The sequence below is a fragment of the Manihot esculenta genome, chromosome 7, assembly GCF_001659605.2.
Source record: "Manihot esculenta cultivar AM560-2 chromosome 7, M.esculenta_v8, whole genome shotgun sequence".
In the NCBI taxonomy this organism is placed as follows: Eukaryota; Viridiplantae; Streptophyta; class Magnoliopsida; order Malpighiales; family Euphorbiaceae; genus Manihot; species Manihot esculenta.
The window spans coordinates 32,685,479-32,712,356 of NC_035167.2; the positions used below are offsets into that span (position 1 = coordinate 32,685,479).

The 26,878-nt window shown below is 32.7% G+C and overlaps 4 protein-coding genes and 1 long non-coding RNA gene across 13 annotated transcripts; 3 read left to right on the top strand and 2 right to left on the bottom strand.

Annotated features, from left to right (window-relative positions):
* Positions 1-3: 3 nt before the first annotated feature.
* LOC110619446 (UDP-glycosyltransferase 76B1) lies at positions 4-1,969 on the top strand. Its single transcript, XM_021762898.2, has 2 exons — positions 4-621; positions 1,016-1,969. The coding sequence occupies exons 1-2, from the start codon at positions 126-128 to the stop codon at positions 1,918-1,920; spliced, it is 1,401 nt and encodes a 466-aa protein (XP_021618590.1). The 5' UTR covers positions 4-125; the 3' UTR covers positions 1,921-1,969.
* A 1,065-nt stretch (positions 1,970-3,034) lies between these two features.
* Positions 3,035-4,895, top strand: LOC110619129 (7-deoxyloganetic acid glucosyltransferase). The gene is made up of 2 exons (XM_021762381.2): positions 3,035-3,708; positions 3,825-4,895. Exons 1-2 carry the CDS (start codon positions 3,216-3,218, stop codon positions 4,763-4,765), a joined length of 1,434 nt encoding a protein of 477 aa, XP_021618073.1. The 5' UTR covers positions 3,035-3,215; the 3' UTR covers positions 4,766-4,895.
* Positions 4,896-7,007: 2,112 nt separating this feature from the next.
* Positions 7,008-9,908, bottom strand: LOC110618755. The gene is made up of 4 exons (XM_043958048.1): positions 9,786-9,908; positions 9,440-9,752; positions 8,987-9,352; positions 7,008-8,309 (listed from the first exon to the last, which is right to left on the bottom strand). The coding sequence occupies exons 2-4, from the start codon at positions 9,725-9,727 to the stop codon at positions 7,659-7,661; spliced, it is 1,305 nt and encodes a 434-aa protein (XP_043813983.1). The 5' UTR covers positions 9,728-9,752; positions 9,786-9,908; the 3' UTR covers positions 7,008-7,658.
* Positions 9,909-14,231: 4,323 nt separating this feature from the next.
* Positions 14,232-18,960, bottom strand: LOC110619781. 9 transcript variants are annotated; one of them, XM_043958565.1, is made up of 4 exons: positions 18,004-18,960; positions 17,148-17,227; positions 16,839-16,922; positions 14,232-14,694 (listed from the first exon to the last, which is right to left on the bottom strand). In XM_043958565.1, the coding sequence occupies exons 1-3, from the start codon at positions 18,363-18,365 to the stop codon at positions 16,861-16,863; spliced, it is 504 nt and encodes a 167-aa protein (XP_043814500.1). In that variant the 5' UTR covers positions 18,366-18,960; the 3' UTR covers positions 14,232-14,694; positions 16,839-16,860. The 9 variants fall into 9 exon arrangements, with proteins under 9 accessions (XP_043814500.1, XP_021619025.1, XP_021619028.1 ...); XM_021763333.2 differs by having other exon boundaries at positions 17,148-17,248; XM_043958564.1 differs by lacking the exon at positions 14,232-14,694 and adding an exon at positions 15,616-16,195 and having other exon boundaries at positions 17,148-17,248.
* A 6,342-nt stretch (positions 18,961-25,302) lies between these two features.
* On the top strand, positions 25,303-26,878 carry LOC110619756. Its single transcript, XR_002488707.2, has 2 exons — positions 25,303-25,784; positions 26,001-26,878. It is a non-coding gene; the product is annotated as an uncharacterized LOC110619756 (long non-coding RNA).

Here is a 26,878-nt window from a genome sequence, read left to right on the forward strand (position 1 = left end):
TTGCCAGGCTTCTTCAATGTGGACATATAGCTACCTTATTTATGTTGGTTGTTCTTTGCTCCAACATTTCAATTCTACCAATTTAGGCTTATCAAAAAATTGAAAAAAGAAAGAAAGAAAACTACATGGAGAACATGAGACAATCTCATATCCAGCAAAGAAAGGGCAGCAGATTAATACTCTTTACCTTGCCTTTACAAGGTCACATAAATCCTATGCTTCAACTTGCCAATATTCTCTACTCAAAAGGCTTCTCCATCAGTATAATCCAAACTAATTTCAACTCTATAAACCCATCAAACTATCCTCATTTCACTTTTCATTCAATCCTAGATGGCTTATTGGAAAGTGAAGCCTCAACAGAAGATATCATCCTATTTCTTTCAATCCTCAATGTCAAATGCGTTGAGCCTTTCAGGAATTGCTTGGCTAAGTTGTTGTCAGATGTTTTGGAAGAGCCTGTTGCTTGCTTAATCACAGATCTTGTTTGGTGCTTTGCTCAACCTGTAGCTGAAGGCTTTAAGCTCCCAACAATTGTTGTGAGGACCACCAGTTTATGCTCTTTTCTTGGATTTGCTGCCTTCCCTCTCCTGCTAGACAAGGGCTACCTCCCAATTCAAGGTGAAAACTCACTTCAAGAAATTAGATTACTAGTGGGGATAAAAATGGCCACTAAAATATTAATGACGAAATTAAAATTTCGCTACTTCATCGCTATAAAAACTATATTGCTAAAAATTTTAATGACGAATTTTTATATTTAATTGTGGAATTTTGGTATTTATCTATAAATTTTAGTACATTTTTAATCCCGATTTGTTTTTCATTAAAATTTCATTACAAAAAGTTTAATCGTTGTAATGACTATTTTATTTCTTTTTAAAGTTTTTTATGTTAATTGGGTGCTCGAAAATTTACCCAAGTTGGCTGCCTTACTGCTAGTTAGATATCTTGGCTGTTGTAATTTTTATCCAAGAGATTATGTAACTATTGACAATATTTTCTCCTGTCTCAGCTTGTCGATTGGCGGAACCAGTGCAAGAGCTTCAACCATTAAAAGTGAAAGATATTCCTGTGATCAAAACTAGCAAACCAGAGGCTCTTTATGAAATAGTAAGGGGGATGGTTGAGCGAGCAAAGAACTCTTCAGGGATCATATGGAACTCATTTGAAGAACTTGAAAAAGATTCACTGACAACATTAACTAAAGACGTTCCTGTTCCAATGTTCCTCATAGGTCCATTTCATAAGTTCTGTCCAACTTCTTCAAGTAGCTTACTAACACAAGACAGAAGCTGCATTTCCTGGCTAGATACTCAAGTTCCTAATTCTGTACTCTATGTGAGCTTTGGGAGCATTGCAGCCATAGATGAGGTTGAATTTCAGGAGATAGCTTGGGGGCTAGCCAATAGCAAGCAACCCTTCTTGTGGGTGGTTCGACCTGGACTAGTCCTTGGATCAGAATGGGTTGAATCATTGCCTGATGGGTTCCTGGAGATGATAGGAGAAAGAGGAAGAATTCTCAAGTGGGCTCCCCAGCAGGAAGTGCTAGCACACGCTGCCATTGGAGGGTATTGGACACACAATGGCTGGAATTCAACGTTGGAGAGTTTATGCGAAGGTGTCCCTTTGATATGTCTGCCTAGTTTTGGAGATCAAAGGGTAAATGCGAGATTTGTGAGTGATGTTTGGAGAGTTGGAATACTTTTAGAGAAAAAATTGGAGAGAGGGAATGTAGAAAGTGCAATTAGAAGGCTAATGGTGGAGGCAGAAGGAAAGGAATTGAGAATGAGGGCTCTAGATTTGAAGGGTAAAGCAGAATTTTGTGTAAGGGAAAAGGGATCTTCTTGCCGAAATCTGGAGAATTTGATAAACTATATTTTATTATTCGCATGCAAGGATGCAACTTTATGTCAATGAATTTTAGTAGGAAATATTTTATTGTCTTTCTATATTCAGAGCATATGAATGAAATCTTTTGAAATTTATTATTATTAAGCTTCTAGAATTTTAAGAAATTTATTACTTCATTCTTATTTTAAAATGGTTTAATTAAAATATTTATATATTTTATAAAATTAAATTATTTAATTTTTATTAAAAATTATTAAATTTAATTAAAGTAATTAAATAATATAAATATTTAAAATTATATAAATTAAATAATATATAGTTATAATTACAAGAATTAAATAATGTTAATTATCACTTACTTGACATTAGCAATGATGAGTAATCATGATCAAGAAAAAACAAATAGCCAAGTCAAAATTTAAATAGGAAAAACCCGTGAGTGCTTGCAATAATCTCTTATATATTATTTACTTTTTAAATTCAATAATTTAATATTCATATTTTTTATTATGTTAAATTTACTGTTTTTTTATTTAAATTTCTATTAATTATATCTAAAATTATTAATTATTGAGTTTATTTAAATAATAAAAAATAACCGTTCTAAATTGTTATAAAATTTTATAAATAATATAATTAAATATGTATAAAATCATGATAATTAGATTTAATTTTAAATTTAAATATTAAATCTACAGTGAGATTATAAAATCTATATAAGAGATAATTATATTTGAAATTTAAATGTATTTGAAAAGTAAAAGATAAATATTTATTGATAAATTAAAAATTTTTAAAATATAAATTTATTTTTATAACATATTTTTTATTTTTTAAAGATGAATATTTTAAGTTTTGTATTTTAATTTTATTAAATTAAATGGATATATTAATTTTGAATATGGATGAAGAAACGTTTGCAATTTAAAAAAACGAAAATATTCCATTTCAAAAAAAAAAAAAAAAAGAAACGAAAATATTGTTACAAAAATATAATTTGCATGTATGTACTTAATTGTTATAATTATTATTTGAAATTATTGTCACAAAAATATTATTTATTTATTTTCAATGTAAAATTTTCAATGAAAATTTCAACGCACGGTTAACAATTTTCCAAGCATTTCGTTGAATGGTGGACTGATTCCATGCAAATTGTTTTCCTCGCAAATTGTTTTCCTCATAGAAAAGTCTTATGCGCAAGAAATTTCTCTCACCAACTCGACATGAGGAGTCAACTATAATGGCAACTCAAATTTGATTTGGAAACCTGCAAAAAGTTTCATGCGGTTAGAATTCCACCCTTATTATTTGCCTGTTAAATTGGTATTCTGCAGCCTAGTTAGGTAAAAAATTCAAAAATGGAACAAGGGCCAATTCCTTCTCCTCATGTACTCATCTTTCCTGCCCCAGGCCAAGGCCATGTAAACGCCATACTCAAGCTTGCAGAGCTTTTAAGCCTTTCTGGCTTTAAGATTACCTTCTTAAATTTCCACCATATCCATGAACGTCTACTTCTTCATACAGATATTGAAGCTCGTTTCTCCAAATATCATGGATTCCAATTCAAGACCATACCAAGTTTTCGGCTGGAACAACCTCGACCGGCCGATGCGGTGAGAAAGTTACTTGAGGAAGTGGAAGTGAAGAGCAGGCCGATTTTTAAGAGGATGGTGATTGAGAGTAATCCAGCAGTTAACTATATAATAGGAGATGGGCTGATGGGATTTGTGTATGATGTCGCTTTGGAGCTTGGAATTCCTGCGATTCAGATGCATTGTATAAGTGCTTGCTCCTTCTGGACTGTCTTTTCTATTCCTGACGTTGTTGCAGCTCATCAACTTCCTATCAAAGGTAATCACTTAATTAATGAGCTCATCAACTTTCTCGATCTCAAGTTTTTATACGTGCTCTTTATTCCATGCAATTGATTAATTACTTACGAGTCCAATATCTCTTGAAACTGAAAGGAAAAGAAGACATGGACAGGTTGATCACAAGAGTACCAGGAATGGAATCATTTCTTCGATGTCGAGATCTTCCAGCAGGGTTCTGCCAAGTCAGCGACTTATCAGACCCAAATCTCTTCATTCTCACCAACCAGATACGACAATCTCAAGCACTCATCATCAACTCCTTCGAAGAGCTAGAAGGACCAATACTTTCTCAAATACGCACTCGCTACCCTAAAATCTACACAATTGGACCTGTCCATGAGCATCTGAAAAAAAAACTAAGAAGCATCGGAAAGCAAGAATCATATTCATCATCGACCGATCTATTTAAAGTTGACAAGACCTGCATCACATGGCTGGATAACCAACCACCGCAATCTGTACTCTATGTAAGCTTCGGTAGCGTTACAATAATGACAAGAGAGCAGCTCATGGAATTCTGGTACGGTTTGGTTAACAGCAAGAAGAAATTCTTGTGGGTTATAAGACCTGAATCTGTTAATAATCTTGGAGAAATTCTTCAGGAGCTTCAGGAGGGAGAAAAGAAAAGAGGATACATTATCAAATGGGCACCACAAGAAGAGGTTTTAGCACATAAGGCAATTGGTGGGTTCTTGACACACAGTGGATGGAACTCTACTCTGGAGAGTATAGTGGCTGGTGTGCCTATGATCTGTTGGCCTTATTTTGGTGATCAGCAAGTGAACAGCAGGTTTGTGAGTGAGGTGTGGAACCTGGGCTTGGATATGAAGGATGTGTGTGATAGAAGGGTTGTGGAGAAGATGGTGAATGATCTGATGGTGGATAGGAGGGAGGAGTTTGTGAGATCAACGGCTAAGATGGCAGAGTTGGCAAGGAAAAGTGTGAGTGAAGGTGGGTCTTCTTCTTGTTGTCTGAACAGTTTGATCGATGATATGAGGGTGATGATCAAGAAGGCATGCATCGTTGAAGATTGATTTAAAATCACATGGTTAGTCAGTATGATTTAGTCTTTTTAGTTTTTTTTATTTAGATATTTTAAGTTTCATTTTCTTGCCTGCCTACCAAATCAGGCCATATTCTGCAATGACATTTCTAATTTTGTTATTAACATTTTATTAATTTTTTTATAATGCCTTTAAAAAATATTGAGTTATAATTAGTAATTGCATTGAATTAAAATATATTGAAGTGTCAAACAGATTAGACTATAAATATATTGTAACATCTGAATAAAATTTTTTTAATTATATTTTTATTTATATATTTTAGCTGATCTGCTATATTATTTAATTTCAACTTAAATTATTTGATCATCAATCCCCTATTCTCAACATGTATTAGTGATAAATTATAATTATAGCTTGCAAATGTATGCATGATTTAAACTCATGACATTTTGTATCCAAAACAATCACAGTACCAAGCTGTGTTACATCACTTTCAATCGGTTTATAATCCGTTTTCTTTTCCACTTAACGTCTGAGCTCCTTGCCGGGTACCCTTCCATCTGCGCTTTAAGAGCATTCTCTGCCTTCACGTCCGCTTGAATTGCTTTTGAAACCAAGAAACAGGATACGCAAGAGATGGGGTGGGATCTTTTGGGTTTATTTATATTGAGTAATTAATTAATTTTATTTAAATAATTAGCTTATTATTATTAATTAAATTTAAAATTTTCTCTTTTAAAACGGTTAATTTATCTATCCGCTGAGATTATTAATTAACTATAAATTAATTTAAGTATTTAGATTAATTTAATTATAAGAGATAATTAATGAAATTAATTTATTTAAATACTATGACCAAATAATAAATTAATAACATTATGATAATGAAATGATCTATTTTTCTAATAAATGATCAATCATAAATCTCCCAATTTCAATTACCTTCTGCTAATTTTTTTATTAATTATTTATTTTATAATTTCAATCATATTATTTTATTTCTTCTTTAATTTTTTTTTAAAATTAAAATTTTCAAATAGTAATTTTCTCTCTTTTTATTGTAAACTGTATTTTTTATTCTATTTATCATTCAATTTAAATAAGGGCAGTTTTAATGGATGGATCCGATGCCCGTTATCCTAACTAGCAATGACCATTCTAAGGGATTTGCGAGGACATTGATGAAAAAGAGAGTAGGGTTGTTTACAATGACAACACAAACCACAGGAACGAAGATCATTATATTCCTGGTTGGAGAGTTGATGAAATGGGCGAGTTTTTGGGTTTTATGAAGAAGAACTGGTTTTGATAAATGAGCCGGTAATAGAAAAATTGGGTCTAGTAGTTAAGGTGGGCTAGGTCGGAGATGGACTTGGAAATTGAGATGTGGTGGGCGTAGGCTTGGTGTAAGTGGAACGGTCCCCAAACCCAAAGGATTTTTCAGTTTTCTCTGAAGAAACGGGGAGTTCGTATGTGTGAGGACAGGTGATAAGGAGTTCCCGTTCTACTTCTCTCGCGAGTAACATAGTGCGAAAAATATCAGTAGTTTCATGGCTGCGGAGTCTCACCCTTACGTCTGCTTGCAACCCATTCAAGAAAAAACTCAAAGAATGAGAATCAGAGAGGTTAGGTACCTGAGCTGCCCGAATCACAAAGTCGTCAATTTAGGCATCAACAGAACTTGTTTGTATAATGACCGCTAACTGTAGCGGTGTAGGAGTTCCGTCGAAAACTGATTCCACGTTAAAGTAGGCTGGCGATGCAGAAGCCAACGCAACCAATGGAGGGCTCCCTCCTCCATGCAAACCATAGCCATGAGAACCTTAAGCTCTTCACGCGTACCATTTAATTCAAAGTATTGTCGGCTCTGGCGAGCCAACCAGCTGGGTCAGTGCCATTGAAGCTGGGTATTTCAAGGTTTTTGGAGAATGGGATAGTATAGATGGGAAAATGGATTGGTAGGGGAAGGGGCTGAAGTTTGGGTGACAGTGTTGGGGTTAGGAGATAACCAAGTGGAGACTTCTCCTTCCTCCACAATTTGTTTGCAACGGTTGAGCGTTTAAAGAAGGTTTTCGATGGAGGCTAATTTAGAATGGATTGATTCATTATCAGACTTCAATTTGAAAAACCCATCATCCAGCAAGGTGAGATTCTTCTCTATCGATTCAATTCGAGAGTCCATCCTGGTATTTGGTATTCGGGCGGCAAGTCGAACCAATAATGATAGAGTAAGGAATCCACAATATTAATCAGAAATAAAAAGAGAAGATGAACTCCAAATAAGGTATATATTTCAGAAATTTCAATGACTGGTTACAAGGAAATATGCTCTCATTTCCCTGTCCCAAACAGAGAATATCTGTTCCTAAACAAGAATAAAGAAACTTTGTCTGTTCTCCCCCTGTTATTTCTGCTATTTATAATTTGAAGGTACACTAATCACATGCTCCTTGCCACCTGCTATAACTAATTTCTGTCCTGCTCCAGCGATGAGATTTTCGTCCTTCGAGAATATACTTCTACCTGTTCTGACCCCTTCCTTGTGCAGATTGCATATTTGGGTTTCTGCTGAGTGCATGCTTCTGCCCATCACTCCTCCCCTGCCTGATCATGTGAATATGTAAAAGCCATGATCCGGCTTGTATTATAAAATTTCTTTATAGTTAGACACAGAGCAATACAGGACTAGATTAATGGCAGGTTCAAATCATATAGAGCACAGAACAATACAGGATTAGATTAACCGCAGATTCAAACCTTATTATGTGATAATTTAAAAAAAAAGCACTAGGACTTTATTTCTAAAAATTTGAGCTAAACATGTCTATATATCTAACTCAGCTTAGAAAACTCATACGCAACCGAAGCATATGAAATTCTCTTGGAATATGTACAAAATGAAACCAAATTTACAAACTCTTCAATAGTAATCCTCATCATCCTCATCTTCAGTACTGGTTTCTGTACTGTTCTCCAAGTAATCAACATCAATAGCCACCACCTTAGAAGCACAAATCCTAGCAGAAGCTGATCTTAACTTCAATGGCAATTTTTCATTGCTGCAAGCCACAACTCCATATGCTTCTTCTCCCTCTTTCTTCAAGTCACTAGGTGGCAAAAAGCAATCCATCGACAATCCTTTTATGTTAAAATCCACTTCTTCTATAGCCCAGATCTCTTCCATTCTTGTTCTTGAATGTCTCTCTGAGTTCTCACCAAATCTAAACAATGAAACTGATGTTCTACCTCCATGTGCTATGTTGATCCCATCAGTGGTTCTATAATCTTGAATTCTGGACTCCATTGTCGTTTCCCAGAAAATGCTGTCGTTTCCTGAGGCTTTGATTCTTATAAGGTGAGAGTCTTCTAGTTGGACTAATAGGCCTGTTTTTTGACTGAAGTATCCCCAGACTGTGTGCCTTATCATTTCTACATTGCTTGTGCTTCTTGCTCTTAGTGATGAAGGTTCTGCTTCTAGCTTTAGTACGAAACAGTCCTCGTCGTCGATCGACTTCTCGCCGATGCAAATGGAGTTGGAGAATAAGTTGGCAGTGGATTTGGGATCAAGACCCTGTTGAATTTGATTCAAGATTTTGAGAAACTTTGTAAGCAAAGCAAGAAATCACACATTTTTATGCAATTCTACGTACTAAATTCACATGGGTATGTTGGATTTCATGTAATGGGCTTTCTAGTTGGCCAGGCGAGGGACAAGAGAGGCCATATTGCTCAACCTGGACCTTACTTCAATGGGATGGCAGGTCTACAAGGCTGTTGGCTTTTATGAACTTTCTTTCTACTCCACCAAAATTGTTGACTTTTTGTATTAAGATCAAGAACTTGGTGGCTAATGGCAAAACTTGATAATTAAAGTTGGCACCCGATCGGATCACTGAAAGATAAAATGCTTTTAAAATTTGTTTCATTTCTCATTAAGGGAAAAACGCATCCAACCACCCATTATAATATTTACATTTAATTAATAATTTAGATATACTGTGTTCCACATTAAACTGAGACATAAGGGAAAATTTGTGGAAAATTGTGAATTTCATGTCGTTCCAGTTATTCCCTTCTTTGAGAAAGTTCAAAAGAACCCAAAAAAGATAGGAGCTGAATAGCTTTAATTTCACACTAATCAGACAAGAGAAGCCCATGAGAATGCACAGAACCATGAAAATCAGTGGAAAAATTTTCCAAGTACACTAAAGGAAACAGAGAGAGATAATATTTTGATCATGGTGTTACCTGAAGGAACCGCCTGAGTGGCCTAGGTGGACCTCTGGAAGCATGGGAATGGTGCCATGGGGTCTGCCTCCAAGCCACCTTGCCATCACTGCCTGCACTGATCTTGCAGCCTGAAACCACCAGCTCCAGGCACCACAAGTCTGGCCTTTTTTGCCAGAGAACAAATCCTCCCATCTCTCCACCTCCATTCATCAAATTCTTCACTTTCACCACCTTATTATTCAAGCTCCCTTCTCCTGTGCAGAACTCTGAAGCTCCCATTTTCACCTTCCCCATTGCGCACATGCTGTCTACAGAATTCAACGCCTTCTCTCCTCCCACTGCTGCAACATACTGCTGCACTATGTATTTCGCCATTGATGCCTCCTGCAAATACCAACTCTTTTTAACAAATCTTTTCCGAGAAATATAATCAAAATCCCGGAAAAAATTAGTGGAGATTATAATACTTACAATAGGTTGGTCTTTGATGTTACGGTTGATGAACTTGTGATCACAACAGATGGGAAAAGGAATCAAAGGAGCTCCGACAACACCAAGCAAGAGTTGGATCTCTGTGTTCTTGCTTCCAAATAGATTTGTCAGAGACTTATGATCAGTGTTTGGTCTCATCCAAGCTTTCAAGTTCTGCCATGACTTATTACCATTCTTGTTCGAACCAAACATCTCCTCTGGGATTGGAACCTCCAGGACAGTCTCCAGCCCATCTTCTCGATCAAAATTTGGACAAAGTTTCCTCATCAGAAAAAAAGAGAGAATATTGCAGATGATCAGAGTTAATTTTTGCTTCAAGTTGCAGGAGTTTTTGAGTAGAAAATAAAGAGATAGACTTGGATTGAAAGGGATGAAGAAGAGATGTATGAGAGATGAGTTTGTTTAGGCAGCTATAGTGAACATATGACCAACCGACCATTGCCTACTAATAACGTGGTACACTTTCTCTTCATGTCGTGTTTGCACGCTTTCTCTTTAATTTTTTTTTCTTTTTATAATTAATAAACTTTGTTCTACTAATTAATTAATCATTCATCAAATCAAAATTTGTCTTATTAAAGGGTATATGTGAAAACTTTGACTTGTAGTGGGTACCAAATAGCTATTCTCCATTCTGTCTAATGACTTCAATTCTCTTTTGGGTTTGATTTTTTTGCTTATATTTATCTTTTTATTTGTTGGGATGGCTAGTGGGTTTCAAACTTTTTCAAAATTCAAATTACAGATTTGTCAAGGATTTTGATTTTTGGATCAAAATTTTGAATATATATATATAAGAAATGTGAATGGGATAAGTCTTGCATAACTATAAGTATTTTAAACAGAAGAATCTATCAAACACTTTGATTTAAGACTGTTACTAAAGTAGTTGTTTCCTTTCATGATTCCAGCTTAGTTGCTAGCTACGACCCAGAATAAAAAACAAAAAAAAAAACAAATAGACTTCTTACCCAATTCAAATCTTTATCAAGCCTCTAACTTTATTTTTCCGTATATTCATTTTTATTTTAAATTTAAACTCTACCCCTTCCAATCTTAAAAATTATTCAAATGTTATCGAGTTAAAACTTATTACATAACAAAACTTTTACAAAACAGTTTTTATTCTTTTTTTTTTATATGAACAAAGCATACTTGATATAGTATCCGTATTGAAATCAGAAAAAATAAAATTTAAAAGACTTAAATTTAAAAATTTAAAATTTGATTGGCAAAAAATCAATATTCTGAAATATGCATTCAAATATCTTAGCCGACGCCTCAGAATAGTCCTAATTCAAATATAATTCTTTTAAAATAAGAGACTCAAAGAGAGTCTAACACGAAGTTTTTATCCCACCAGAACTCTATCTCTAAATTAGCTTTATCAGACTGAGACATAAATAGAGTCAAATAAGAATTCTTGTCCCACTAAAATTCAATCTCCAAACCTATGGGTAGTCTTCTTCAAATATATAAGTTCATATCATTATTCACTCTTTTATGCTAATCACACTTTCAATACTATTTAAACATCAAAAGTTTTGTCCATCAAGTCACCGGTGCTCTACTTATTTTACGGATTGAACGCCTTAATTGTTTTTTTATTAAAAATAAACATATTTAAACTATAATATATGAATAAACAATGAAATTTACATAGATTAGTCGACTAATTGGGTGCAATTAATTAATCTTACTTTGTATGAACTCAAATCACAAGATACTAAAGCATCTTTTTAATTGTAAAAGGAACAAAGCTTCCAATAACTTAGAAAGTGAATGTCTCCAAGACAATGAACACTTTGCTGCCTTTGACAGCAGTGTTTGTAACAGCTATCTTAATTGGACAAAGACATTCAGAAATTTTTTAGATTTTTCATCCAAGTATCCAAAGATTGTTAGCTTTAAATTAATGTATCCAATTATGTTGTGCACGTTCTTGCAATTTTTTAATATTGCATTCTTGGATTACCTATCATTCACAAACGTGGCATGTCAATTAGGTAGTAATACTTCTCAAACATTCTATGTATCCCCTCACTCCGTTTCTATAATTATTTGAAAGAAGCAAAAAAAAAAAAAGAACATTGGGGAAGTATTAGTCTTGATATTATATTGACCTTAAATAGTACAATATTTATACTGTCTTGATGGTAAATAATTTTTACACTCTTTTCTTGACATAAAGTAATTAATATTAAATTTTATAATAAATTTAAATCGAACCTAATTTTTACTGTCGACGTTCGATGAAAATTCACAATAACTTTTGTGAAAAGAAATTTCGAAATACACGACTTTTAAAAGTATGACGAGAGCTGCAGACCTGATCACAAAGTTCGATATGAAAATTTTATCGTTTAGAGTATTAATTTTACATTTTACTTATTTTTTTAATATTTTTATAATTTTATATATTAAAATTTTTTTCTATTATAAATAGTTTTTCTTAATTATTAGAAACTCACATCTCAATTTTTAAATAATTTCAATAAAATTTTTTAATTTTTAATTTATCTTTCTCTTTTTATCACTTTTATATATATATAAAATTAAATTATAGGAGAATAACGGTGGAATGGTATCTCACATGTAAAAGAGATTAGAAAACATAAATGTGTAAATTATTGATTTGGTCCCACAATAATGGAAAGAAGAATGAAGTATGCACTAAAATTCAGAGATGTAATTGGTGATGTTTGTTCCCCCATGTTTCAGCAGATCCACCACATGTCTTCTCACAATCTCCCATGAAAATGTTTTTCACTTCTATTTTGGGTGTGTAATATAATTTATGTATGCTAAATGTTTATCACTTCCCCATTTTTCCTTTTCTTTTTCTTTTTACTTCCTTAACAATGCTTCTCTTTTCTTGCACTTTCCATGAAAAATCCACAAAAGAAAAAAAAAAATATACTCACAAATCAATAACATTAAAATATTCAAAAATTCAGAAGATAATAATGAGAAAAGATTAGAGAGATTATGAGCTCAAATCTTAAATGAAACTTTTGGGAATCATGCTTGATTGCTCACAATTTATTATTTATGATTAAGGAGCACATGAATATTTGTCATTTTGTAGGAAGAAAGGGATACAACTCTATGTATTGTCTTTTCATTAAATCCAAACACCACGTTATCTCAATATACATGAACCCATATCACCATGATTAAAAAATAAATAATTAAAATGAAAATCTCTTTCTTTCTGATGGATTAAGATTTGATTTCCCCTGAAAATTATTAATAAAAAATATCAGATAAAGAGAAAAATAAATACTAAGTTCCCACCATGAGATATGGTTAAAGGCTACGAAATGTTAGTGTTAATTACCGGTAATTGCGGCTTGATTTGAAAAATAAAATTGACCAAAATCTGACCACCCATCAGCCATCACTACCTTACATATCTAGTAGGTGCTTGCTTAGATTTGCAGTGTGTCTTTTGATTTGGTTTTCTACAAAGGTGAGTGAGAAACTCACACACTACCTAAGCTAAGCTACCTCAAGTCTTCATACCCATCATTTTCAAATCAAAAGGTTGGTTGAGCAATTCTTAGAATGTCCTTGAGTTGGTTACAGCCATTAACTGGCTTTACTGCCTTACAGCTAGTGTCTTAGAAAAGAAGAAGATAGCGTAGAAGAAGAAGCTCAACGGTTGTTTTCCGAAAACCCCAATCGTAATATTATACTTTTTCAATGATCCAGTTGTGCCTTAATTTAGTTCAACGGATTGATTGGTTAGCTAGTGGATTGTCCATTTGATAGCTCTCTAATCATTCCAATAATTAAGGAGTGACTACTCAAGCAGCTAGGCCCCATGCCCATTTCTTTTTATCCTTTCACCTCCTTTATACACATGGAGAACAGATATGAAAAGGGAAAGAGAGATACCAAAGATTTCATTGAAATTCAGTGGGGTATTTATTGATTATATTCATGAACATTCTATCATTGCAAACATCTAGTTGCCTGCTGCATTCAAGATTTCACCTTAATAATGAGTTTGTGTATCAATATGGTAAGAATTTTCACTATTACAAATAAAATTATGAAAAGGGGAGAAGCATTAAGTATATGGCTTGAATTTTAGATACATTTTCTTATGGATCTAATTTTGACCTAATTTGAAAATTTCAATACTACCATCCGAATTAGATAAATTAGATAAATAATGAAAATTTGGGTTGATAGTGTATTAATAATTTAATAAAAAACTATTTAAATTCCATCGGCAGAGTTTTAATTAATACCGATTAGTTAATACGAAATAAGAAAAAAAATAAATTAAAAAATAAAAAATCTTATTCAAATTTCTCAAAAATTGCACTTTTCTAATAGTTAAGAAAACTATTTATAATAAAAATAAAATTTTAATATGTAAAATTATGAAAATATTTATAATATTTAAAAATTATGACCGATAAAATCTGCAACTCTCGTCTGATCTAAGTTTACCGTAAAATCTAAAACTAATTGAACCATGTCATAATATTTTTTTTTTCATACTCCTTATGATATTTTGGCTGGATATTTTATGTATGACGACTACATAGACTTATAAAAAAGTAAATTTTCCTAAATCACATTTGTCTGCATAAATTAACTAATAATTTATTTTCTTTGAAGATGATTTTTAAGAAGAGTTTTTTGCTTAGATTCTTCTGCTTGATTGGCTTCTGCTGCTGAATCCAATATTATCTTGGGCAGAATATTGAGAAAATGAGCAGAGAAGCATTGCATACAAAAGCTGAAAAAACAAAAGTTACAACAACACATAATACTCTTCTTTGATCGCGTAATCCAATCGACATTACCAGTTTTTTCAATCTCTAATACTAATATAAACATCACATAAATAGGAAAATCAATAACCTTGCAAGGACCTTAGGCTGCAAGTGGTACAGAGTTGGTACCTGCATAAGCTAGAAGCTATTCTGCTCGTCATCTTTTCAGTCATCAAACCCAAGAAAAATTACAAAACTCAGTCCTAGGATTATGAGGGTACATTGAAGTGAAAGAGCCAAGAGATGACAAAAGCAAACACCATACATGCTAGTAAGAAATTCAGGAATCGATGGCCTTGCCAGAAGTTCCGAGTCTCTGTTGTGTGCACAGGAGCTGCTGTTGCTACTGCAGTTTCATTCACCTCATTCCATTGCTCTACCAACTCAACCTCATTTGGACCGGCAACGTTTCGGGCAACTGATCCACAAATCTCACAGGTTCTGCAATTAGACAAGAAAATCACCCGTGTGAGCGACCCTAAACAACACCAAAATCCCTATATGTTACATTTTGAATCACCATGCACAAACCAATCATGACCAGAATCTGCAATGATCAGAAAGAAAATATTCCCATCGCCAACTCCAATCACAATGTAAAGAACAGAAATAGCTATGTGCAACATTAGCATCTTCCGAATTTGTTCTCAAAGAAATCAGGAAAACTAGACCATAAAATTGGAACTACTGCAATGGGAACATTTGGTGAACAAGTAAGCATTGTCCATAGTTTAACACGGTTAACATCAAACAAACTTCACCGAGAAACAAACAGAGCAAAAAAGAATAATGATCTCTAATGGTCATTGATCAACATGCAGTACATTCTAAAAGAAAACAGACAGATAAACCACATCATCATAGAGAGTATTTTCCGTTTAAACAGGCAAAGAATGAGAAACTAATTAGTCACGAAAAGGATTCATGACCCCATCAATCAAAAAGCTATGACTCTATTATGATTCTATGCAACCAAGCTCCTGCTAGTGAATTTGATATCTGGATATAGTTCTATCATGATCATTTTCACAAGAAACCATGCAGAAATCTGTGTTCTGTTTCTATATGAAAGTCCCAAAGAGTGAAAAGAAAAATAGATGGTGGAAATTAAAATTATGCTATAGACCAACTTTCCAAGGCAACTAGCCAGTGGGCTGCACAGGATCAACTAAGCACCTGTTACTGTATTTGAAATCAAATTTTATACATGCTGTATTGAAATTTGACTACACTTCATTTTCCAGCACAACAGGTGCAGTCCATTCTTAATCCTCAAATTGGATATGCAGCAAGAACAATGGTCGCCTGTTGTACAACGCAAGCACAGGGTGGCGAGCCTGCATTCTCACATTCAGAACTTCAATAAATACAGATGGGTGAATATCCAGTCAGCAACTTTCCTACATTGTACTCTTCTATGATGTATAAAAACAAAAACTTTCGACTGTATCGACTATCGACTAATAGAATAGAGTCCTTGTACTGTATGCTAAATGTAGTTTACCCTATACTGATTTAGAAACAGCTGTATGTAACTGTAATATTGTAAATTCTTATCAATATAAGTAGATTGATCCCACAATGGAACGATGAGGGAAACACTTGTGGAGCCGCATATTCTACTTTTGTAGGACAGAAAACCGCAACAGAAGATACAGAATGGAGAGTCCTAACTCACTCCAAAAGTAGCTCAAGGGGAGGAGTGCTTGTGGCCTATATAAGGGCACATTACTCCTTCCTTTCCACAACCGACGTGGGATTCAATACACCCTCATACCCGCCCAGAATTTTTACTGGTGCTTAACGTATTTATGGGTGGCCCAACATCGAATGGAGAGGATCTGATACCATATTAAATCTGAGCCAGACCTAACTCGCCCCAAAAGCTAGGTTAAGAGTTAAACTCCAAAACCCAATAGTGCCATGAAAAATGTGCTGGAGCCTGGAATAAGATATACAACAATGTCAGACTACAGCAGACATGAAAAATTTTGGGGCTGTTATTTTGTGTAAAGTCACCAAGGGAAGCCTAGTTCAAATTGAACAAATTGGAAATGTCAACAAAGAATGGCAAGCTTGAAATGTAAATCAGATATGGACATATTGTACATGCAGCCGCCTGTCAAGAAGCTTCTCAGCCATATTTTCAAACTTAATGCAAAATTGCAAAATATCATCCAATTCTCTGTAAGTTCATATTAACTATTATTAGAAATAGGGAAGAAAGGCAATGGTTATTGTATAGGATATTAAGACAAAAATAGGAAAGTGGTGAGAATCTTCATTAACATGGCCCATTGGCTCAGGCCACCCAACCAAAATTTCCTTCTTTTAATGCAGTGCCATAACTAACTTTAGTTGATCTTTCTTCATAAGCCACATATGTTATGGGACAACAATATCTAATATATCACCACTTTAAACAACATGACAAATTGTAGGGGTGTACCTAACTTCCTTAAATGCATGCATTTTGAAATTATTCAGTGCAAGATACATAAATCCAATTCTCACGGGCAAAAAATAAATATGACGTGCCACATTTATATTGGGAATACCAGTTGATGGCAAGTACTTCAACCTACCAGGTCTATGGTGAAAACTCACTTAGACCGGGTCTATATGGACTCGTAGTGTAAAACAATAGAGTAAATATATGCAAAGGGTACCTGAGGTATGGAGAAAAAGTGAAATGTTAAAAGAAGAATTATTTTCACAAATTAGTTACTACAAAGCAAATGACAGAAGAAACATTTGCAAATGCATAATAGGAAATACAAGTGGAACATTCTGATGGTTTCATCTTTTTCCTTTATTATGTCACATACGTTGAGAATTGAACAATCACACAATCTAAAAATAAGCACGAAAAAAAATTAATACAAAGATCTAACCTGGTTCACTAATTTGGCTACGTCCACGGCGGCTTAGACTCCATATCTTAATGACATATTCTCCTGATTTAGTGCAGAAGCTGCTTTTGCATTCTTTTTCTCTTAGTATGTAAAATTGGAGTTTATTCTAAATTAATTTCCATTTACTAGAGAGCAAAAGATAGAAAAAGAGAATATTTTCAGTTCACAAGCTTCTTGGTTCTTGCATGACAATTGTTGCCAAAGCATATTTTTCTAATCTACATCAACAAAGTCCAAAACAACTTCATACAACAAACAATAGAAAACAAAAAAACTTAGGAAGTTCATGAAAGCAGCAGGATGCTTCTTGCAGGAGTGTGGAATAGCCTGCTTGCTTTCCATTTCTATTCGTTAGACTAACAAATTGCCACAAGGAAAGTGTTTCTCAAAGCAAATTTTTTACTGCTTCAATTTATTTCATCTGTTATAATATTATTTTATTCATCATATCCCCATCTACCAGTGAAATATTTTTGCAAAAGGGCTAGTGTGTGCCTATACCTTTTGCCACATCAGCCAATATTAAGACGGCAGCAGACAATTAAATAAGGACTAATCTTGCCAGAGAAAACCTACAAAATGAATTAAATATTGTGCATTTCCAACTCCACATTAGAAAATAAGATCTCAGTCTATCACTCAAAACATCTAAAATTACAAAAGAGAACCAAAATTTCATCTCCAAAAGCACCAGTGAAAAGGTAATTTGCAAGAATAATACTTTATCCTGAATCAATACACATTTAAATGAGCTAGATGCTAAGAACCCCAAATGAAAGATGCAACTCTGCAATGTGTAAAAGGTTTAATTTTTGTTTCTCTTTTAGCTACTTACTTGTTGCCCTTAATCTTGAACCAGGCTTCTGCACAGTGCTTGTGGGCAGAAGCCAAATCATCCTTGCATGAACAACCTAACTCAATAGGCAAGCCAGAATCCAGATTCCCAGCATCCAAGCTAAGATGACAAATCCTGCAGTCTCTTTCAATCTTCACCAAATGTACCTTAATCTCGGGCACCACACGCTCCAGATCCACCTCCGACATAGAGGATCTACTCTCCTTCATAATTTCACTGCTAGAGCCAGACTCACTTGAAGAGCTTTTTTGCTCTTCATCATCTGACTGATGATGGTGACTGCTTTTCTCCACATCATAATCAACAACATCAACAACATGGAGTTTCTGTAAAGGTTCCATTTTCAAGACCCAGATGGTGAAGCTTCATGTAATGGCTTTGTGAGGCAAAGATCATAAATACCCACCAGAATAATTCTATGCAAACTCTCACAATCTCTGGTAAGTAACAATACACTGTGGTAGTCTCTCTCTCTCTCTCTCTCTCCCCCTCCCCCCTCTCCTTTGTCAGTTTTTGAGCAGACTGAAGTGGAGAGAGAGAAAGATCAACAGATAACAGAGAAAATACAGATGCAGAGAGTAGAAGAAATAATAATGGAAGGTGTTTCCTTTGCTTTTCTTATCAGCAAAATTCTTGTTTTTTAGTATAAAGTGCTGCCCATCAGTATTTATTACCCATATGTTAATTGGGTTAGTGCAAGGAAGGAAAACGTAGGCAGCAAAAATGATTGAGAGAAAGAGAAAGTTGCCAAAAGAAAACCAGGATTTGTTCCACCAAAAATAAAAAAATAAAAAAGTAAAAACCAATGGATTTGCAGTGATTTGATGTTGAAGTGACCTATTAAATCTGATTTTTCATCAGCAGTATAAGATAATATACGTGCAAAAAAGCAGATTTTTATTTGTCTTCTTCACTCTTCAGTGCCTTTTTCATTTTTATTAAATTGCATCATGAACCTGTGCTCCCCTTATTTTGATGGAGTGAGTCTCCATTAAGCTAGAAGAAGACAATATTGTCCTCCACTTTCTGATATAAAACTTGTTGCAAGAGGGGTAAAATGGGCATTTTGATTCTAATCATGTGTTTCAATAAGGATTGCTTCCTCTTTATGAAAAGCAGAGTTGTGGCAGATCAGCAGCAGCTTCATGATTGTGCTTGATTTTTCTGAAGCCTAACTTTAGGTTTCAGCTCATGTAACTTGGCTTTGTCTGTAAGTTAACTTTTTTTTTTTTTTAATAATCATATATACTCTCATTATATAAAATTACTATTAAATTTTATTTATATTGAAGTAATTTATTGAAAATAAAATATTTTTAATAAATATTTAGCCTATTTATAAAGTTTAATAGTCAAAGTGGTGATAGGAAAAAGGACAAAGGATTTTTGTTATAAGGCAGCAGCGTAGGGGACCAGTTGACACTTGACAGAGAAAGTTCTATATTCATTCGACAAGAAGGAGAAACAGTCTCGCCCCCCATTTATTGTAAAATTATAATGGGAATAAATAAAATTGACCGTAATAATATTTAGAGTGATTAAATTTAATTCAAATTTAAAGACATATTATTATTATTTCAAACCGTGAAAAAAAAAACAAAGAGAATAATAAGATAATTTAAACTTTAAAATTTGTCTTTACTCTTGAAGGAAGGAGACTAACAATATATTACTTTTAAATTAAATTTTAATTTTAATAGAATTGAAATTAAGAGATTAAATTATTCTATTTCTAAAATATAATGAACAGGTAGTGATTAAATAAACTATAAGAATTAAATAGTATTTTTTATAAATTATTTTTATTGAATAATAATTTTAAAATTTTGAGCAATATTGGTTCAAATAAAAAAAGTTAATTGATCTGAATTAATTCAGAAATTTAGTTTAATTTTTTATTAATTTCAGTTCGATTTAATTTTTAATTTTAAAATTTTTAATTATTTCGATTTAATTTTATTTTGATTAGAAAAAAAATAAAAATTTAATCGAATCGATTAATTATAATAATATATTATTTTTTATAATATAAAAATATTTCACTATAATTAAAGTTGAAATATTTTAATTAAATTTTAAAATATTAAAAATGAGGTGTAAAAATAAAAAGTCTATTAACAATTCAATCGATTAAATTTAATTTAATCAAATTAAATTAGATTAATTTGATTCGATTTATTTTCTATTTAAAATTAATTTAATTTAATTTTAAATTAAAATTGATCAAATTCCCCCTAATTATAAATGATAATAAGAGGGGTCAAAATAGAAACTGCTCTTCTCGTTTTCGCCTTCCCCGCCTAATTATAAAGACCAACAATTTTTTTTAAAAAAAATTTCTTTTATGAAACTACACTACAATTCCCTCCTTGGAACATTACTCGCATATGCATAGGCCCAAGCCCATGTTAGCCATTATGAAAAAAAAAAAGAAATAAAAATAATATTTATTAAATTTAAATTTTCTGTAATTAGGCCCAATTTGTGATAGTCCCTCCAACCTGTTATTTGAAAATAGGCCCAATCCCACACCACCATGTAATTCATCATGATTCGGTGAACTAAAAGTAATTAAAAATCACAAATTTTTAGGAATATAATTAAAATAAAAAATTAATTTTAAACCCAATTTAAAAAATTTAATTTATTAAATATATTATGAAATTATTAATTAAAAATATAAAATATAAAATTAAATTAACTAAATACGTACTACCTATATAAAAAAAATAATTTAAATATTTTATCTCGAAAAACATGATTGAAACATCTATTTTTTCTCTTTGAAGTCATTTATGAAATCCATTCGTTTCACTTCTATAATATATTATCAATTAAATAACACTGTAACTTCATTTGGAAAAAAAAATTATAAGAAAATAAAATTAGATGAATTCTTAAATAATTATGTATAATTTTTAATTTTTTCAAGTGAAAATTTTCTAAGATTAAAAACAATTGCAATTTTCTCATTATAAATATAAAAAATTAATTAAAATTACGAATAAAAGTAAATATTTTAGCTTATCAGTATTAGCTTAAATGGGCAGACATGAAATTGTGGAAAGTCTATGAGGGCAAGTAACAACAATGGACAATTCAAATTCCTTATCTCACTTAATTAGGTGCTGAGTTGTCAGATTGTCTTCCTTGTCCCATCATTTATGGAATATTATTCTTTTAATTTTAATTTTGATCGTTCCCTTCAACTACCTGTCTGAATCCCTCCATTAAAGAATTGCTTGGCTACCTCTTGCAATAATACAAAGACTTATTGTTGTATTATGTTATGGCTTCAATCATTAAACAAAAATAACAATTTTTTTTTATAAAATTGTACTTTGTATTTTGAATTTATTAATTCGACTAATTTAAATTTATACCGTTAATTTTTCATAACCCGTAATTTCAAAAAATTTTAAAAAATTAATAAAAAACTAAAATTAATTAAAGAAAGGACCACATAAAAATTAATATTAGGTGCATCAAAGGGCCAGTTATGACCTTTTTCATGGGCAAGCATGGAAGCCCCGCCTATGCTTTTATGATTTGTGGTTTGGAATCTCTCCCTTTAACATGACTCAGATCTGCACAATCCTTCGTAAAGTGAAAGCCGCACCACACCATAAATAAATCTAGTGACAGATTTAAGGTCCAGCAAGAGCGGTCGTCCCTTCTGAAATTTTAATTTTTACTTAAAAGTTGATTGAATATAAATTTATTTTTAATAAAATATTATGTTTAATTTCATAAATATCAGGTTAGCTTCTACGTGTAAATACTGTGTCGGTCAGACATCAAATCCTGAAAGGCAACGGCTAGGAAGAATGTTTTATGTGGCAACTACAGGACTTGGTACTAAACATCTATGTGACAAGGAAAGGAGATTAAAGAGCTATTATTCTAGGATGTGGGAAGGAGCTAGCTAGGCCCCTGGTATGGTCTTTCAGAAAACCCATGCTTCAAAATTAATAATGAGAAGAAACCAGTTTAGGTTTTGTATTTCAACTTCCATCCGATTCATCCCTTTCCCAAGTTAATCTAAAATTTCATATAAATTTGTAAAGGTTAATTAATTATGAATTTATTTTTCATTTAATCTAAAATAATTAATTCAAATTATATAATTATTAATTTAAAATTAAAATATTCGAATAGTTATTTTCTCGTAAAACCGTGATTTGATGGGTCCGAATCAAATTAGTTAGGATGTTTAAATCCAAATTGTGGGTAATTACTTAATGTCCCACTCCATAAGCAAACACACCTGATTGAAAGCTATATGGAAGCAACTCCAAATAAATTAGGAGTAGGGCAGAGGCAGTTTGGTAGGGTATGTGTGTGTCCTTATCACTTATTGAATTGTCCTTTGTTAGACTTAGACCTCCTAATTGGGTCCATGGGATTGAAAATTCATCTGCAACTCATACTGAAACTCTTCTTCTGATAACTGGTCATGTACATCATTAGGATTTTTCAATTTCCAAGTTAAAACCCTAGGGCATCTTTCTTTTTCTATTTGTTTTCTTCTCCAGCCAATCCACATGTTGTTGCATTCAATGATCCACAACATTTTCAGACCTAGAAATTTCATATCCCATCATGTCTAATTTTGAATTTTTCAACTTCTTTTTTTTCACATATCAAACTCATAACACTGCTGAAATTAATTAATAATTAGCTATTTTTTATAAGCAAAATTACATTAATAAATCTAAAAATTTTAACATAGCACCGCCCATTTACAAACAGTGAACAATGAGAGATTTCTCCCTCAGGGACGATTAAAACTGTTCATAAGGTTATGAAGTATCGAGATCTGGTCCTGAAAAGGGAACAATCATCTTCACAATTGGCAGCACAAAGTTATTGCATCCCATATTCTTTTTCACTTGCAAAGGATGACTTTTGGTTCAAGACACCAGGAAGATAAGATCTGCAGCCATTTTTGCAGCTTGAAAAGTTTTGCAAGATAACTGCTGCAAAAGTATGCATACTATTTATGTATATGAATTTAATTTTTGATCTGATAATAAAGAAGGATGCCAAAAGTTGTGGTCCATTGCTCTTGAAAACATGCAGTGAAGAAACTGTTGCAAGAGGGTAAACAACAGTAGGACCACCAAATTATAATTTCAAATGATACAAAAGCAAATTGAAAAAGAAAAAGAAAACAATGATAAGAAAATACAATTTACCATCAATTAGGGTTTCATTATACACATACCCGTTTGAGTCTCCTGCTTTCTCACTACGATATGATCATGGAAAATGCTTAGAGGGAAATAATAATAACAATAATAAATTAAGTATGTAATTGGTAGCCGCTGAGTTAAAAGAGTCTATTTCTAAGACTGAAAGCAAACAAGAAAGAAGTGTGTATATGGTAGAATATGGCAGGGTTTCCCTTTGGAAGTCTTTATGCCGTACCAGATGGGTAACAAAGACTGGATGGATATAAAATTCATGTCCTGCAAAGAAGAGACATGGCTTCTCAGATATGCACCCTTGTGATGGAAACAACCCAAGATGCTACCAAAATTCCTGCTTTTCAAATCACTGTATTTGGACAGAATCAGCCAACCACAGTACATATTTTTACCCCACTATATACTTGAGAGAGAAAGAGGAAAATTTTAAAAATATTTTAATATATTTTTTAAATTTGATAGATGAATTAATGAATTTTTCTGTAATAAAGGACTAAACAGTAAATTTACTTAAATATTTATGGAGTGGTGGGGTTTGTATAGCACCATAGAAATCCCTGCACTGTGCTTGTGGTCCATGTATGCTTCACTAGTGTGGACAAGATCTAGCACCATACATCATGATCTAAAGTGGTCAACTTGGAACTTTGGAGATCATGGCTCTTTCAATCCAATGGCTGATATGACTTGTTCTGATGCCTTTATGTTGTAGCTAATTAATCACCATAGTTATGGCTTCCCATGTTTCTTTCAAATTCTCTTCAAGTTGGCCATACGAAGCATTAGCTTTGAAACTAGCTTGCTAGCTTTCTCACTTTTATAGTCATTACAAAATCAACAAGATAGTAAAAAAACATAAAAGGATGGAATGTGCTAAAATTCATTTATTTTATATTTAATAAAATTATAATTTTAACTATATTTTTCTTTTATTAAAAAAATAAAAAAAATTATTTTTTAAATTATTGTTATTGATTTATTACTATAATTAAAATATATAAAATAATAATATAATGCTATTTTCTTACACCTATTAGTCATAAAAGGCAATTATGGTGAGAAGTGCAGTATGTTTTGGGATGGGCAAACTCATTCAAGTGATGAAATTATGGCATCTTCCCTTTTCTAATTCACTTTTTACCAACATGAAAATGACTATTAATTTCTAAGAAATTATTTGGCTATATGTGCTTTTTAATTTAATGATTAGAAGTTTCTTACACAAGACGAAATCATCATTGTTACTATTGAATTTGTTATTTTTTTCATTAAAAAAATCAAATCTTACAATCCTCTCTTTCTACTTGAGTTTGCAAGTTACAATCCTTAATAATTATTTTAATTTTAATTTTAATTTAATAGTTTCAATTCGTGTATTGAAAAAGAAGATTATGTAATTATACTGTGATTTTTAAATATTTAGATAATAGGATTTTATCGTGTGAATGTAAGTTTAGAAAGGAAGGGAGGTATTCCTCTCCTTTTATTTTTTTCTTTTTATCCGTTAGTGATGTCTACGGAAACGTCAGGTCCCTACTCCATGTTAACGACCATTTAATTCCTTTCGGAGTGTATGCGGACAGGACTGCGAAATGACTGCGTCTGCTAACTCTCCATATGTCATATCACTGGACTGAATTTTTTCCGTCGAATTTGGGCTCGCGGGTGACCCGGTCTACTTCGCTTATCTGGATTAGGTCTCAAAATACTGAGTAGGTCGGCCTAAGAGTCTTTGTGGATTTTGGGTCAGCTCTATCTTTTTAAATCTGGATTAGGTCTCGAAATACTGAGTAGGTCGACCTAAGAGTCTTTGTGGGTTTTGGGTCAGCTCTATCTTTTTAAATCTGGCCTTGGTGGAAGAGACCCAGTGTGGTCATCTGTATTTTTTATTTTATATTATATATAAAGGGGAATTGGGAATGTATTCCTTGTGAAATAAGAGTTTGGGTAAGAAAGGGGAACATGGAATGGACCACATGGCTTTCATAAAAATAAGCAAACAATACAATCAAATTTAATAAATATTGCCCACCCAAGTTGTTGGGGTTATTTCTCATAAAAGATAACTCATCCACCTCTGCTAAAACCTTTTACATGTGTCTTGTTTGTTAGAGATAATATGCTTAATTGAATTAGAAATTGAAAAAATAAAAATAAAAATAAAAATTATAGTAATTGGTAGAGCACTTAGTCTGTTTTATATTGAAAGCTCCCCTCAACCCACTTTCCTCTGGAATAAAGAGAAGATGGACAGAGAGAGAGAGAGTTTAAAGATGTTTGCTTTGTGGGTTTCTACTACTGCAACTAGAGGAGACATCCAAAGGGATCGCATTGATCCTAAGCTCTTCTTCTCTCCCCGTATTTTAATCTTTTGGATCATGCTATCCCTTTGGATTCCTCCTTTGGTAGCTTCTTCATGGCCTTTTCACGGCGGCTCAGTCCATGCACCACCAACTCATCTCCATGCATCCCAAGTTGAAAACTGCCGGACGCCGAATAACCCAGTTTTGAAGTATGTGGCCAGAAGCCAATGGAAATATCGATAGATCAGTAAGTATATAAATTTCATTTATATTAAATTTTAATTATGGATTTCTTTTTCAGTTAATTGTAGAAAATCATTTTTGCAAAAAATATTGCGTCATATAAACAACTTTCTTATTTGCTGTAAAAAGAATAAATTATTTATATAATTTGAAAAAAACCCTGCAATTTGGAAACCCAAAATCTCATATGAATTCATTGGATCTGATCTTATACTTACAGGTCAGTTCCCAGAAGAAGCTCTCTGATTCTCCTTATGCATATTAATATTTCTTTTTCAAAATAAAAATCAGTTATTTTCAAACAGTTAGAATATAGGGTTTTTTTTTTTTTTTAAATATGATTTGTCTCTTGTAAATGGGATTGAGAATTTTTCTTTGAATGAATCAAGAATCATCATGAACAAGAAAACCAAGTGGAAGCAAGCTATTTGATAAAACAGTGACCCCATGTGTAGAGAATAGCAATAATTTCTATAAGCTTTGACAAGAACTTAATTGCCCCATTTCTGGAAACTTTTGATCATTACATACTTCCAACAAATTGATTTCACCTTTACAAAAAGTATCTTTTTTTTTTCTTTTTCTCTTCTTCTTTTCTTTAAAAATGATTTAAAACCCTAGAATTAATTGCAGAAAGAATGAGAATTTTTATATTTTTCTCGCTCAGTCTTGTGATGTTACTTTCTGCAATTGCCTAATTAGCTATGCCCTAAAAGCTAAGAAAGTTGGGTTAAAAAGTCCTTAAAAAGACTAGCATGGCCATGTTTTCATGGCTATGTGGCCCTTGGTAAGACTCCAAATCACATGGTTTGAGGACTTTAATTAGAATCCAAGGCAATGGAAGATGATATTAAAGGACTTTTTTTTTCCACTTTGGGCTTCATATTGAGTGTCCCAAAGGCAAAAGAATCATCTACATGTGGTGAAAGGAAAAAAGAAAAGAAAAGGAGTCCTCTAAACCTTGCCCTAATTTTCAACTACAGGCTTCTTTTTTTTTTTTTTCAATCCTAGCTAGCTAGCACATGACTCCCAAAATTCAAGTAATCTCTCATACCCATTTGATGATCTATATCTTTTTGGCACATGGCCTCAACATTT